The sequence below is a fragment of the Manis javanica genome, chromosome 3, assembly GCF_040802235.1.
Source record: "Manis javanica isolate MJ-LG chromosome 3, MJ_LKY, whole genome shotgun sequence".
NCBI classification, from domain to species: Eukaryota; Metazoa; Chordata; class Mammalia; order Pholidota; family Manidae; genus Manis; species Manis javanica.
In genome coordinates, this window is record NC_133158.1 from 56,836,365 (window position 1) to 56,850,277 (window position 13,913).

The following is a 13,913-nucleotide window of genomic DNA, read 5'->3' on the forward strand; positions in this document are numbered from 1 at the left end:
ACTAGCGCCTATTTCCATGACCTAGACACAACACGCTGACATTTGTGAACTCTAACTGTTTATATTTTTATTCATTGCTTCCTTCCTTTCAAAGTGCAATTTGTACTGAGTGACTAATCCACCCAAATCCAAACTTTCTGAAATATTAATAGGCGGGGAGAGGAGAGATACCAGATGGGTTAACCAGCACTGTGACACGGCCTAGGCTTCTGGATCCTGGAGTGCCTGTCTGCTACCTGGCACCTGATGAACTGTGAGCTCCTGGGGTCATTCATTTCTGTATCCCTGGCATCCCATAGTCCACATGGCATGGCATTAGGACATGTTTAGTGCCAGGTTTTTTAAATTTGAATTTGTCCCAGTAGCAACTAATTTTAGAGGAGTCTTTCTAAGTGTAGTACAACTACTTTTGCATGTGAATATGTATTCATAATAGAAACAATTAGGAAGGTATGACAAATATTTTACAGTTTTATATGTTTTCATACCAGATGTCAGGCGCGTCCTTTCCGCCTCTTCAGTATTATGTCCAAGGTCATTTAGGCTGGCAGTTGGCCAGATCCCAGCTGATCTGGGTCAGAACAGAGGGGCCCTGTTGCCCTCAGCCTGAGACCCCAGCCCAAGTTCTGAGAGCTCAGTGATGAGGCCTGCTAACTAGAAAATGGCTTTTGTGACTTTATGTGGATTAGAGCAGAGATGTAAGTAAGACACGTTACCGCAAACCCCCTATCTGACTGAGGGCCCGTTGTAGATCTCCAGAGGCCCCTGAGCTCGCTGGTCATGCGGCCCTGCGCCTGGGACCGTGGGGGGACTCCCAGGCAGGTACCCCCCCCCCCATGGGCATTTGCTGCCAACTCCCCTTCTGACCTCTTGGACACCAGGCTCCTTGTTTTGAGTCACTTACTCTCATTTTCTTATGTTTTCATCTATAAAATGAAGTGACTTGACTAGCTTATGTTACAACATGTCTAACTCCAAGGTTCTACAATTCCATGATTTTATGGAAGTGATTTTTATGTATCAAAGTAGATGATATGCAGTAGAGTCATTCTCATGTAGAGAAAAACTAACAAGTTCCGCTCTTGGTCTAAAGAAAACCATCCTTATGTTTCAGAGAGGAAGGAAAAGAAAGGGGTGCTAAGTTTCACCCGAGATACCTGTGCTGCTGGCAGGGTTGAGGGCTGGATGGGCAGGATGGGTGGTGGGCGTGGGGTAGGGAGGTGGTTTTCACCTTACAGCCACAATTGAGCCTGCCCTCAGCCGACTCCTCCCAGATTAGTGGGAGGGGCGTGGACTGGCCTGGTTTTGAAATAAGTAACTTTATAACAGTAAAGAAGTTTCCTTCTGATCTTAGTTTTGGACTTTATTTCAAGGATGTGTTTGAATTTGATCAGATGCCTTCTCATTACCTACCAAGGTGGTGATTTAGTTTTTCTTATTTGACCTACAAGTAGATCTATTGAATTCATGGATTTCCTTGATCTTAGCCCAACCTTGTGTCCCTGGGGTACATTCTTCTTCAAGGGCCTTGTTGCCTTCTTTCGGTACACTGGATTTGGTGTGATGGCACTCGATTTAGGATTTTCTCTCCTTGTGCCCGAAGGAGACTAATCTGTTCTTTATTCTTTCCTCCTTGGACTATTTTTTTGTCATTCTGGCTGGACTAAGTATAAAGGCGCCTTGTTCTCCCTCGGTGAGGGAGGCCTGCTGTTATGGGGGAAGGGAGTGGAAATGCAAGCAGGCCTGCAGAAGAAAAGGGAGTTGCTGGCACAGGCGGGCGAGCTTGGTGGGTGCTTCAAAAACCGTCAGTGTTTAGCCTCAGCCAGGGAGTCTTAACCTGCGTCAGCCCCCTGAGGCTCTTGGACTCCTCCTCCACCCCAGGCCTCATTCAAAGGCCTCATCAGTAAGGTTTATGGCCAGGAACTGATTGATGCATCTTTACCTTTGTTTGAAGGTCTCAACATCTGCACTAGTGGAAGTGCCACCTCCTGTGAAGAATGCCTGCTAATCCATCCCAAATGTGCCTGGTGCGCCAAAGAGGTATGAGGGTGGGAGAGGGGAGGGAGGCGGGGGAAGAGCATGGGGCCAGCCAGGACTGGACAGGCTGGGCTGGGCTGCACCGCCACACTCAGGCTGACTGCGCAGATTCTGCAAGCCGCCTCTTCCTCTTTTTTTCCTAGGCAGTGACAAAGCGAAAGGTGTATTTTTATTGCGTGATAAGTTGGGTCTCTAATAATGTTGAATGTTTTCATCCTGTTTTAGGGAATTAAGGCTTTCTTCCCTTTTGTGGGGGAACTGGTTAGGACCCTGGTATAGTTTTCTGCTATTTGATGAATGCCGGGAACTTGTGGGGTGAATTTGTTGCATAGCGATTCAGAGTATGCCCAGGTACGTGGCGTGTTGGCCGGTCATCTCAGTGCAGCTTATTTAAGGATGACTATTGTGAGTGGGTCTTTATGGAATGATTTGACTTAAAAATAATGGCTGCTGTGTCTTCAAGCCTTACAGGAAGGGATGTAAGTTTGGTGTGACGTTAGGCATATTGTTGTAAAGCAGTACAAATGTCAGAGCTCAGTTTAATCAGGAAACGATCAATTTCTAAACTTTTTGAAGGAAGTTTGTGGGTCATGTTTCTGAGGTGTCGCTAGAACCATGGTGCCTGCAGTGTGTTAGCCCGAGGAGCCACCTGGAGATCCCGAGAGAGCCCTGCCTGACGACTGCCCTCACGGGCTCCCCCGGGCTCCCCTTCTGGGGGCCTTCCCCACTTCCCCCTTCTTCCCCTGGCTCACATCTTGTCTTCCAGTTTACAAGAATCAGTTTGAGACTCATCTACTCTATGAAGACTTTCACGAAGACTCTCCCCCGGACACATCCGTCCGTCCATCCATCCATCCTCCGTCCTTCCATCCATTTGACAGGAGAATGTAAACTGCTTCCACCGGAACCCGAGGGCAGGGGTTTTATCTGTTTTCTTCATTGCTGTGTCCCCAGGACCCAGAATGGTACCTGGCACACAAGTTGCTCCATCAGTGTGGGCTGAAAGGTGTCACTGAACCACCATTGATGGTGTGTGTGCACGTGCAGGCCATCACTGCCATTGCCCCCTGGCCTCCTTTGGCAGTGCCTATCACCTCCCATTGTGTCAGTTGGTTTTCACGCCTTTAGCCAACTAAATCCTCATCTCCTTGAGAGCCTCAACGCTGTCTCATTCATTTTGACATCCCCAAATCCAGCCAAGAATCTGTCAAGAATTTGGATTTGATAAAACAGGCTGGCCTAAAAGACATGGAGCTAGAAAACCACAGGATGAATCTGGATTTTGCCATGATTTACTCTTAGTTTCTTGATATGTAAAATGAAGATGAGGATTCCCACCCTCCAGCACTACTGGTAGTGTACAGTGAGACCCGTGCATGAGAGGCCTTGTGGGTGGGCCCGCTGTAACCTAGCCTCCTGTGTGGCTGTCAGGGCTTACAGCCCAGTTTTCTAGTGAAAGGTAGACAGTGGGATCTGGAAGCCAGAGTCAGTTGTACAGGATTCTTCCTTTTGCACTAGGTCTTCCACAGGTCTGACATCTTGATTTTGACAGTGAGTGATACTGTCCTGAGGAGCAGTATCATTGTCCCCGCCCACACGTGGGTCCTGTGTCTATCCCATGGGCTCCCTGTCTGCTGACATGGAACCTTCATCTTGCCTGAAGAACTTCCTGTGATGCCTGCACTGGAATGCAGTTTCCCATCCTCTTCAGGGGTGAACTTTGCCCAGAGACTGCATTTTTCAGGGACCTGAGTTCAGAGAGTCCAGAAATGGTTGTTGATCAACCTCTGCTCTTTTGCAAAACAGAATTAATGTGGCTGAGTGCTTAACCACACGTCCTGGGGCATCCTCAAAGAAGTAGGGTATCTGCCAAGAGCGTGTGATGTGTGTGGACACTGAGGGCCGCTGCTGAGTGGACAGCTGGGGAGAGCCAGGTCCATGTGCTCGGGACTCCCCTGCGCTGGATCTCCCAGTGCTTCCTTATTTTACTCGAGGTGGGGACGGGACTTCTTACTCTGCATTTAACCCTCCTTGTAACCTAATTCTGCCTCCCCCTCCCAGTGCAGCTTCTCATTACTGTATTCTCCCACAGGCATCCAGTTTGTGTCTGCTGGTGTCCTCGCCACCTCCTGCACACCACTTCATGCTTTCTCTCTACTCAGTTCTGCTGTGTGGCCTTACTAATCAGGTTTTCTTGTCTTTATTTTCTAATGTAGTTTGCTGCTTCAGACTTACGCTCTGGCTTTAAGACCAAAGTTGCCAGCTAGACTCACCCCCCCTCAGGGAGCAGGTCATGTGGGCTGCTGCCTGCCCTTCCCACCCCATTTACATGGCACACTTCAGCTCCTGTCTCTTGTCCTTTGTGACGTCCTGGGCTGCTGTAGCCAGCCTTGGCCCCTGGTTTTTGGCCAGCTTGAACACTTACAGTATTTGTACTACATGACATAAAACACACAAACTCCCACAGTTTATTATCTCGTTTGTTCATCATTTTTTTTAAAGTGGAAATCTGCCTGTGCTCTAAGATTGAAAGTTTCATAGCCCAGCAAGCTGTAAAGAGGAATACACAGGGCAGAACATGTGTATATGCTTGCATAGCAAGGCCCAGGGGCAGCCCACATGTTATTTCCATTCACATTTTCTTGACTGAAACCCAGTCATACCACATGCCTAAGTGGGGTGAGAATGGGGAGCTCTGTGCCTGGGAAGAAGGAGGGGAATGGGTTTGTGGTCTAGCAGCCTGTGCCCTTGGCGGGCAGGCAGACCAGGATGGCCTGTGGGAGGACAGCAGTCCAGGAGAAGTGGACAGGGCTGAGGGGTGGTGCTCGCTGTGCGGATAGAAGACAGGGCTGGTGGGGGCAGGAGAGGAGACAAAGGCAGGCAAGGAGACAGCACTCAGCGCTGGGGTAAGTGGGGAGGCTGTCGGGGGTGGGGGGTGACACCTTGATGTGATGTGGGGTGGTCAGGACAGGCTGCTCACCAGCTAGAAGGGGAAGGGCCAGGTAGGCAAGGCCGCCCCTGTGGAAGCAGAACTGCGCAGAGAGAAGAACAGGGAGGCTGGTGGCGTTTGGATGGGGGGATGTAGGGTCAGGTCTGGCAGAAGACTGGGGAAGTCTGGGCTGGGGCGAAGGGTCTTTGCCTCGGAGATGGATGTGCAGAAGAAGGAAGGAAGGACCCACAGGACTAGAGACAGGAACTGAGGAAGGAAATGGATTAGAAGTTAGGAAGCAAGATGGGTCAAGTCGACCTTTGGGGAAATCATGGTGGCAGGGAAAGTAGCAGAGACGTTACCTATATTTTCCTTTGGGCTGGGAGGAAATGAAAAAAAAATGAGCATTTACTCCAGCTCACATTAAAATGTAGATTCTTTGCAAGAACATCTCTTTGTGGTCATGAAAGAAATATCTTGGCCTGTTGTAGATGCTACTTAAATACTTGTTTAATGGACTGAATGAGCCAACTGACAGCTGACAGGGATTTCTGCAGCCCCCAGGCCGGGGGTAGTGTGTGCAATGGGTGCACAGATTTCCGTCTGCATCGCTTGCCTTCCCTCCTCTTCCCCACCGAATCCAGGAGGGCCCAGCCCTGCTGTACCCCAGGGGACAGGCCAGCCGCAGGGGCGGCAGGTCCCCGGCCTGTGCCCTCTCGCCCCTCAGGCCCTCAGCCTGTTTACCTGTTTGTTTCCTCCCTCTTCATGCCAGGGATGGGGCCCTTTCCTGCTTGGGTTGCTCCCCTCCCAGGCCTGCAGTTCCTCAACTCGTCCACCCTGTTGTTTCACAAACAAAAACCTTCCTTCCCCCAAAACAAGCACCACCATCTTTTTAAGAGTTCTAACCTTTAGCAGGAGTAGGCCGGGGGTTTGCAGGCCGTGTGAGGACCGGTGTGGCACACACAGATGCACCTGAGTGCAGCGGCCATGAGGCCAGCTGAGCACCGGCCTCTCTCCAGGGGAGCAGCATGGACAGCGGTAGGTGGTATAGTGTTACCACGAACAGTAGCCTCTTTACAGCCTCCACATGTAGGTGACAGAGGGCACAGAGAGGCACCGGCAATGCCAGTGTTGTAACAAAGTAAAGGCCATCTAAATTGGGAGCACTTCCCTTTTCTTTTTTTATATTATTTACTACATAGTGACTCAAAGCCACAAGAGATGTTTAAAGTTCCGTTCCCATTCTATTATTTCTTTTGGTAATTTGCCTATAACGCAGTTACCTTTTATGAGTCCTTCTGTGAGCTGAAGACAGCATTTCTGGAGACCATGGACAGATGCTTCCTTTATGAAGCCTCTTCCAGCATGGAGCACCAGGGGCACCTGTTGGGCTGTGCCCCATTAGAAGCCCATCCTAGTTTCCATTTTTCTGTGTTGAAATGAAGTACCCCTCTCCTTCCATCCCTGTTTTTCTGCATCAAGAGGATATTTCTCCTCCAAATTTGATAAGTGGTAGGAAGATCTCTGCTTTTGGGGCAGCAAGGAAATGCTAAATGCAGAGAGATGGAATCTGTGGGTCCAGAGTTCGTTTCCTGCTGCAGAATTCAACAGTAGCCTTGGCTGAGATGGGAGGCAGGTGATGCAAAGAGCATTGAACTTGGGTCCAGGAAGCTGGTGCCAGCTGAACTTAAAACTTCTTGGGTGAATTTAGGGATGATTTTAGGCATGTGGGCCTCTGATTCCTCACCCGTAGAAGTGAGACCTGGCACCAGGTAATGCGTCCAAGGCCCTTTCCTGAACTTGGAACTTGCTGTACTCTAACATCGGGAAGCGGGTCTGGTTGTCAGGTCTCAGGGGTGTGAAGGCTCCTAACTCAACAGATATCAGAATGTCATTCATGTGAGGAGGGGTTCCTTAATCATGAGTCTTTCTTTTCTTTAAGGATTTATAATTTATGGCACCTGTATTCATTGAATCTGGAGCTTGGAAATGTAGGTATAGAGACATTTCATTTGTAATGTTTGCATGCCTGGAAGGTCAAAACCATCACAATATATGCCCTTGGTTTCTGTGGTTTTGTTTTCTCCTCTTTTAAGTGTGCATCTGTCCTTGTTGAGAGTTAAAACACGTATAAAGTTGCTTGGAGGAATAGAGGAGAGGCAATTGGGTTTGTGGGGCTAACATGCCCATGTTGGGTCTGTAGTGCTTTGTCCTCTCTTGGGTCATAAGAACCTTTGGCTAGAGATCAGTCGTGACTGTTTCTGGACTCCATGCCAGAGGGGCCTTCAGCTCTTGTGGGAATCCCGTTGCTGAGGTGGATGCTTTACTCTCAAAGGGTTCTACAGAGGTGCCATACCCCGAGGGGCCTCAGTGGTGTCTTTGAGACCTTGGAGCTCCGAGACAATGACAGGATTACCTATGAAGGTGTCTCAAGGGCTGTTGAGCACATTGAGCAAACCACTGGGCTGCCCCAAGTAGCAAGAAACTGAACTTTGTGAAATAGGCAAAGGCTGACAAATTGGTGAGAGAGATGGATGGCCCTGACACTCAATCTGCACTGGGGAATGGTGCCACACAGGGTGGCTTCCTCTGCGGTCACAGTGCTGAGGTTTGCCCTTCAGAAGTCATCCTACAAGGTGCAGTTTGGATGTGGCCAGTGGTTGTTCTCCTGCTGGCAGCCGGGTGACTGTGCCTCAGTTGATGGTCCTGCTGGTGCAGCAAACCTCAGGGAAGCCGTGCTCATTGGATTGGAGGTTTGCCACAACTTCAAAGAATATAATTAAGAAGAAATAAGCTACTACCAATGAGGGGAATAAAGAGGGCTTTGCTCCTGACATCCCAGAGATGCAAGAAGCCTCAGGGCTCCTAAAGAGTATAGTTGGGAAAGGCAGCTATACGAGTAAGGTTGTAATTGACATGGGTGTGGTGCCACTTGAGTTCTTCAGGTCTGGGAAGTATGACCTGGACTTTAAGTCTCCTGATGATCCCAGCAAGTGCATCTTCCATGACCAGCAGGTGTTCCCGTGCAAGTTCTCCGTCAAGGACTGGTAGTGTCTATCAAAAGCCCCTTTGAGCAGGATGACCAGGAAGCTTGGGGGAAGTTCAGTGCTTGTGCGGGTGTCCAGGTAGTAGGATGATCTAATGACCAACCTGAAGCAAATTGCCAAGACTGGATGAGGAATCATGCAGCTCCCTCCTGCTTAGAGGGAAGCAGGCTAGCTCTGTGACCTAGTCTATTCCAGAGCAGAAGCTGCTGCGGTCCAAGGGGAGGGTGTCAGAGTTCCTGTTGCCCTGCCGAGACTGAGGTGCTTTTGTTGCTAACCTGGTGGCAGGGCTTTAAACTAGACTGGTCAAGACACATGTACGTTAACAATCAGAACTGGGCCAAGCACAACCAGTTCATCAGAGTTGAAGGAGGTGGCAGCAAGGCTGGTGTGCCAGCAAGACGTTCAGGAATTCTAGCCAAGTAAGCTCTGAGCAGGAGAGCCCCTGAGCCCATTCAGTTCTGAGAGCTGTTTCAACCTTAGCTTCAGACAGAGACCAGACTGTCAGAGCCCTCAGGAAGTTAAGTCTCCGTTCCCCCTTCCTGTGCTTTTCTAACTGCTTCATTAGAATTGCTACATCAGAGCCATGCTTGACCATTTGGAACCCAGTTTGGAAGCCCTAGCTTTGAAATCTTGTCTTATTTCAAGGTTAAACATTTTAAGCTAGAATAATCATTTTTCTCCCCTGTTTCACAATAGTCCATGGAGCCACTTACGGTGCTGTCCCTAAGGTTGTAGCCAGGCAAGATCTCCAGATTCAGTAGACAAAACAAGAAAACATTCAGTTATTTAAAAAAACCCAAAAAATAAGAATCACAGAGGCCCAGAACAACACATCTGGTTTTACTTATTTAAAAATAACTGCAAAGACTTTTTGACTTCTTGGTCTTGTATCTTGCAAAGGCTCTAATGGGCACTGACTAGTTTTAGGGTGTCATAGACCACAACGAAGGGGGAGTCCCTCTGAGTGTCCATGCCTCTGCCCGTAGTCTGGCTTCTAAGCCAGTGGTCAGAGGACACTTGGCTCATCTGAGGCTTTTTGGCAAAGTGTTACAGAGGGGAGAGGAGGGGTCAGCATCCTGATTCCTCCAGCCATAAGGGGGTATCCTGTCCAGCACTAGCCTCCCAGCTGGCGGAGGTGATGTTATTTTCTACCATCCATCAATGAAAGGGTGTTCAGAGAGAATCATGGGTTTGCACTGCCACTAAAAATTCCTTTACTGGAAAATGATCAATACTTACAGGAACCATATTTCATAATAAAGTACACTATTTCATTTTAAAGTTAATGGCCCAAACTAGGTTGGGGCAATCCTGATGCTCAGCCTTCTAAATCCAATTTAAGATTTTTCTTTTCAATGTTGCTTTATTGTTCAAACAACAATAAAGATTAAAAGAAAAATACCTTTTTGGTTCTTCTGCCCTAACACCTCACCTATTTTCATTAAAATTATTATCTTTTAAATCCTAATGCAGATACAATTCTATTTCCTGTTTTTTTTCTTAGAGTAAATATTTTGAAATTTCTTAGTTTTCATAACTATTTGTAATGACTATTATCAGTGGAAGTGTTATTTACCGTATTTCTCACATGATTTAGGAATTTAGGTTTACAAGTTTCTAAGATTATGCTTTTCTAAATAACACTGCAGTATATATCTGCCAACAGTTTCTCCTTTCCTTTGATGATTTTCTTGAGATAAATTCCTCGGAGTGGACCACTGGGTCACAGGGCGCAATGTATATGGCCGTGGTGCTCTGCAGAGTGGTCGGGCAGTGTCCACCGCCTGCACAGTAGATGAGTGCACAGCTCAGAAATTCACTCCTGATTGTCTGAGCGACAACTACTTGGCCACTTACATAGTATTTTTCAAAACATTTTAGTTATGCACCTTTCAGTTGCTTTCTTCTGTTGATCATATAGACAGGCAGATTTTTTGAGAAGCCTTTTGACCATTAGAATAACAATGAAACCAAACATTTTTGTTATGTGTTTATAGTTTACAAAATGCTTTCAGATCCAGCATATCAGTTAATCCTCTTAATACTTGGCGAGGCAGTTGGAATATGGATTATTATTTTCTCCGTTTCAGACAGTGAAAATGGGATGTACAGGCTTACAGGTCAAGCAGATGGTGATGAGTCTACAAGCTAATGTGTCCTGGAGAGACGTCCTGACTGCCCCCTGCTCTCTCCCTCTGTCTCTGTGCCTAGGACTTTGGCAGCCCACGGTCGGTCACCTCCCGGTGTGACTTGGAGGCAAACCTAGTCAGAAATGGCTGTGGAGGCGAGTTTGAGAGCCCGGCCAGCAGCACCCGGGTCCTGAGGAGCCTGCCTCTCAGCAGCAAGGGCTCCGGTCCTGCGGGCTCTGATGTCATTCAGATGACTCCACAGGAGATCGCCGTGAACCTGCGGCCCGGTGAGTGCCCTTGGGATGGGATGTGGTACTGATGGGACAGGGGCTGGTACAGGCTTAGGGCGAAGCTGGGAGAGGAGATGGCAAGGTGTGGCCCAGAACCTCAGGCAGCAAAGGGCAATGGACGGAATATCTTCCCTATATTTTTAATTGTGGTAAAATACATGTAACATAAAATGTACTATTGTAACCATTTTTAAGTATAGAGTTCAGTGGCATTAAGTGCATTCACGGTGCTGTGTAACCATCACCACCATCCATTTCCAGAACTCTTCCATTATCCCAAACTGAAACTCTATCCCCATTAAACATGGACTGTCAGTCCCCCTCCTCCCCCAGCCCTTGGCAGCCACCCTTCTACTTTCCGTCTCTATGAGTTGGGCTACCCTAGATACCTTCTATAAGTGGACTCATGCACTATTTGTCTTTTTGTGGCTCTTTGTCTCACTTAGCATAATGTCCTCAAGGTTCATCCCTGTTGTAGCAGGTCAGCATTTTTCCTCTGTAAGGCTGAATAATACTCCACTGTGTGTACACACCACGTTTTGTTTATCCATTCATCCATGGATGGACACTTGCCTTTTTGTGAATAACGTTCATAAAAAAGGTGTGAAATACCTTTTGGCTATTGTGAATAGGTTATTGTTTTTTATGAGAAGATGCTGGTAGGTTTATTTCCTAGTTAATGCAAGTTTCTCAGGGAAAGTGCTAAAAAAAATTGCTAAAAAAAATTATTTTTTCCTGTCAGCAAATTCCATTCAAGTTAATGGCATTCTGAAGGGACAAACTTTTAAGTAGAGATATTTTTGTTTTATGACCCAAGAGCCCCTGCAAACCCTGGAGTTGATTGTGATATAAGGAAACAGAATCTGCATACCTACTGTGTGCTATACCAGATCTACTCTAAGGTAGCTAAGATCATTTTATACACGGAGAGTGACCTGCTCAAGGTCTGCCAGTTAGAAGTGACAAATCCGATTCAATCCCAGGTCTTAGTGACTGCAAAACTCATGGCTTTTCTTAGTTCACCACTTTTACTATCTAACATTCTATATATTAGACTCCTTGCAATGTCAGAGGTTGGCTGTGCATGTGGCTAAGTTAGAAAGTATTGCATTGTTGAGAGAAGGCAGCTTTCCCCAATTCTGATGCTTCTTAGCCTTTTCTTCTCTCCCATTGTCTAGGACACATTGGCAGTAACTCTTTCTAGGTGGTGTATTTAGACTTGAGGGCAGCTTGGAGCAGTGGAAAGATCCTGGATCTGGTTGGCCGTCCTGGTTCCAGCGCTGGGCCTGTCCCTGGCTTGGAGGCCCTGGGCAAGTTCCTTAGGGTCTCTGTCACCTGTATTCCTCACAGCTGTGCTCAGAGGCTTAAATGAGACTTTCTGTATAAATTTTCTTTAAAAAGTTAAAATGAGCATTATTTTCAAAGGTGATGGCCAGAGATGCAGTTTCCAGAGTCAGTCAGATCTAGGTCCGAAGAGACACTCTCTGTCCCAGAAATGGGTCTAGGGGAGTGTGGCCCGTCAGAAGCACTCAGCAATGCTCCTTTTCGTTAGAGCTCTCAGTTGTCACATATTTAAGAAATGTTTTATTTTGCCTTCTGAATTGTCTTGGAAAAACAAAACAGAAGAAGGATGTAAGTGGCCCTGCTGGACAGGGAGGCACAAATTACTGGGCTGCCCAGGGATTAGGGCTGGGATTCGTTGAAGCTGTTATTTAGTAAGTCATCTCACTGTAGGTGACACCTAGTCTTTTTGATTGGTGAGGTCCCACGTTGTGAGAGACAAGGTAGAGAGCACAGACTGAGCTGTGTGCGTGGGGAGAGGAGGGTCAGCTGAGTCTTCATGTGGCAGATGCCTGGTGATGTTCTCTGGGGGAGAATAACTCACCTCCTCAGGCGGGCACAGGCTCAGGGCCAGGCTCTGACCGAAAGGGTGGCATAGGAATTGTAGTACATGATTATGGTATTGGAATGCTGTGTAAGGTAGGAATGATTATCAGCTAACATGAGTGATGTATTTTTGTTTTTATGTAGCAACAGCATAACAGGAACTTAAAGGAAGTTGTTAAAAAATCATCCACGATAACACAATCTTATTCATTTTTACTAGATTCCGTCTTTATACACATGTTCATAATTTTCATATAGTACTATCGTAATGTATTTGTAATTGTGTACTTTTTTCATTCAATATTCGTGGAAGACAAGGACCAAAGTTCACATATCCAGAAGAGTTTATAGTTTGAGGGTGATGATTGAGGGAGAGTTTTCACTTACATTTTTGGAATTCCTCATTTAGAGTTGCGCTCAGAGCCTATGGTGTCTCTCCAAGAAATACCCTACATGGTGACAAATCCTTTCTCTTTACGGTAGGTTAAGTTAGGAAAGAGTTGGAGGCCACCCAAAGCCAGAGATGTCACAGTTTTAATTCCACATTTTAAAGTCAGAATTAAGATGTGACTCTGAGGCAGAGAATGTTTGGTTTGATTTATCAACTGGTTTTTAAAACAGCCCCTGAAGAGGAATTAAAGAAGTGACTTGAGTGAAGCCAGCCTCCTTGGGTAAAGTTTTTTTGGCATTAAATTTAGGCACAGTACTGATTTATGCATAAAGCTCAGTGTACACTCAAAAAAGATCAGTCTTCTTTGGTATATTCACATCTTCCACTAAGCATCATGATACAGTTTCCAGTATTGAAAATAAAATGGAAAACATGATATGGGGTGCTGTGTGTGATCTTAGGTCCTGTGAAAGGTGTAGTGATGGAGAGCTCATCGCTGGGAGGTCAGAGTGGTGGAGAGGCTGGCTGCTCCGGGAAGACACACTCAAACTGTGAGGGTGTTTTAGTCTGGAGAGGGAAGCCTTAGAGGAGAGCTGATGAAAATACGAATTCCTAAAGATCTAGAATCTTGTGAATGTGTTTTTCAAATATACAAACACTTGAAGCCAAAGATACCTCTTAAAATTTTGAAAATTTTAGTGTTTTTAAAGGAAAGTACAGGTAAACCCCTGATATTTATTTATCTGGGGGAAGGAGAGAGTGGTGTGTTGCAGTTAGCAACGTTTGGTTTACCAAGTGCATACTTACCTCAAGGTCATCCCCCACGGACTCTGGGGAAGACTTTCAGGTATGTAGTGATTGGTTTTTCCATTACATGTTTTTAGAAATGTTTTTGTGTCTCCTCCCTGGCCCTGCCTTCCCATACTTCATAATAGGTATTTGCTGAGTGAAATGTAACACTTTACCACCCTAATATCAGACTAATGAAGGACAAGCCTCAGCATAATATGAGAGATGCTTTATGAAGCCAAAGTTATTGTTTCAGGGTAAGCCTGGGAAAAAGAAAGAGAAAAAGAAAAACTTGCTTCTAAGCAGAACTCTTTTTTTAATGGAGATAACCATTCACATACCAGAACAGTCACTATTTTAAAGTGTACAATTAAGTGGTTTTAGTACATTTGCAAGGTTGTGCAACCATCACCA

General features: G+C 46.5%; 1 protein-coding gene across 4 annotated transcripts in view; it reads left to right on the forward strand.

Annotated features, from left to right (window-relative positions):
• Positions 1-13,913, forward strand: part of ITGB5 (integrin subunit beta 5) — a 140,965-nt gene that overhangs the window by 16,420 nt on the left and 110,632 nt on the right. For all 4 annotated transcript variants that reach the window (XM_073231521.1, XM_073231522.1, XM_037012982.2 and 1 more), the window contains exons 2-3: positions 1,955-2,040; positions 10,225-10,429. In XM_073231521.1, coding sequence (XP_073087622.1) covers positions 1,955-2,040; positions 10,225-10,429 — 291 coding nt within the window. The remainder of the gene's footprint in view (positions 1-1,954; positions 2,041-10,224; positions 10,430-13,913) is intronic.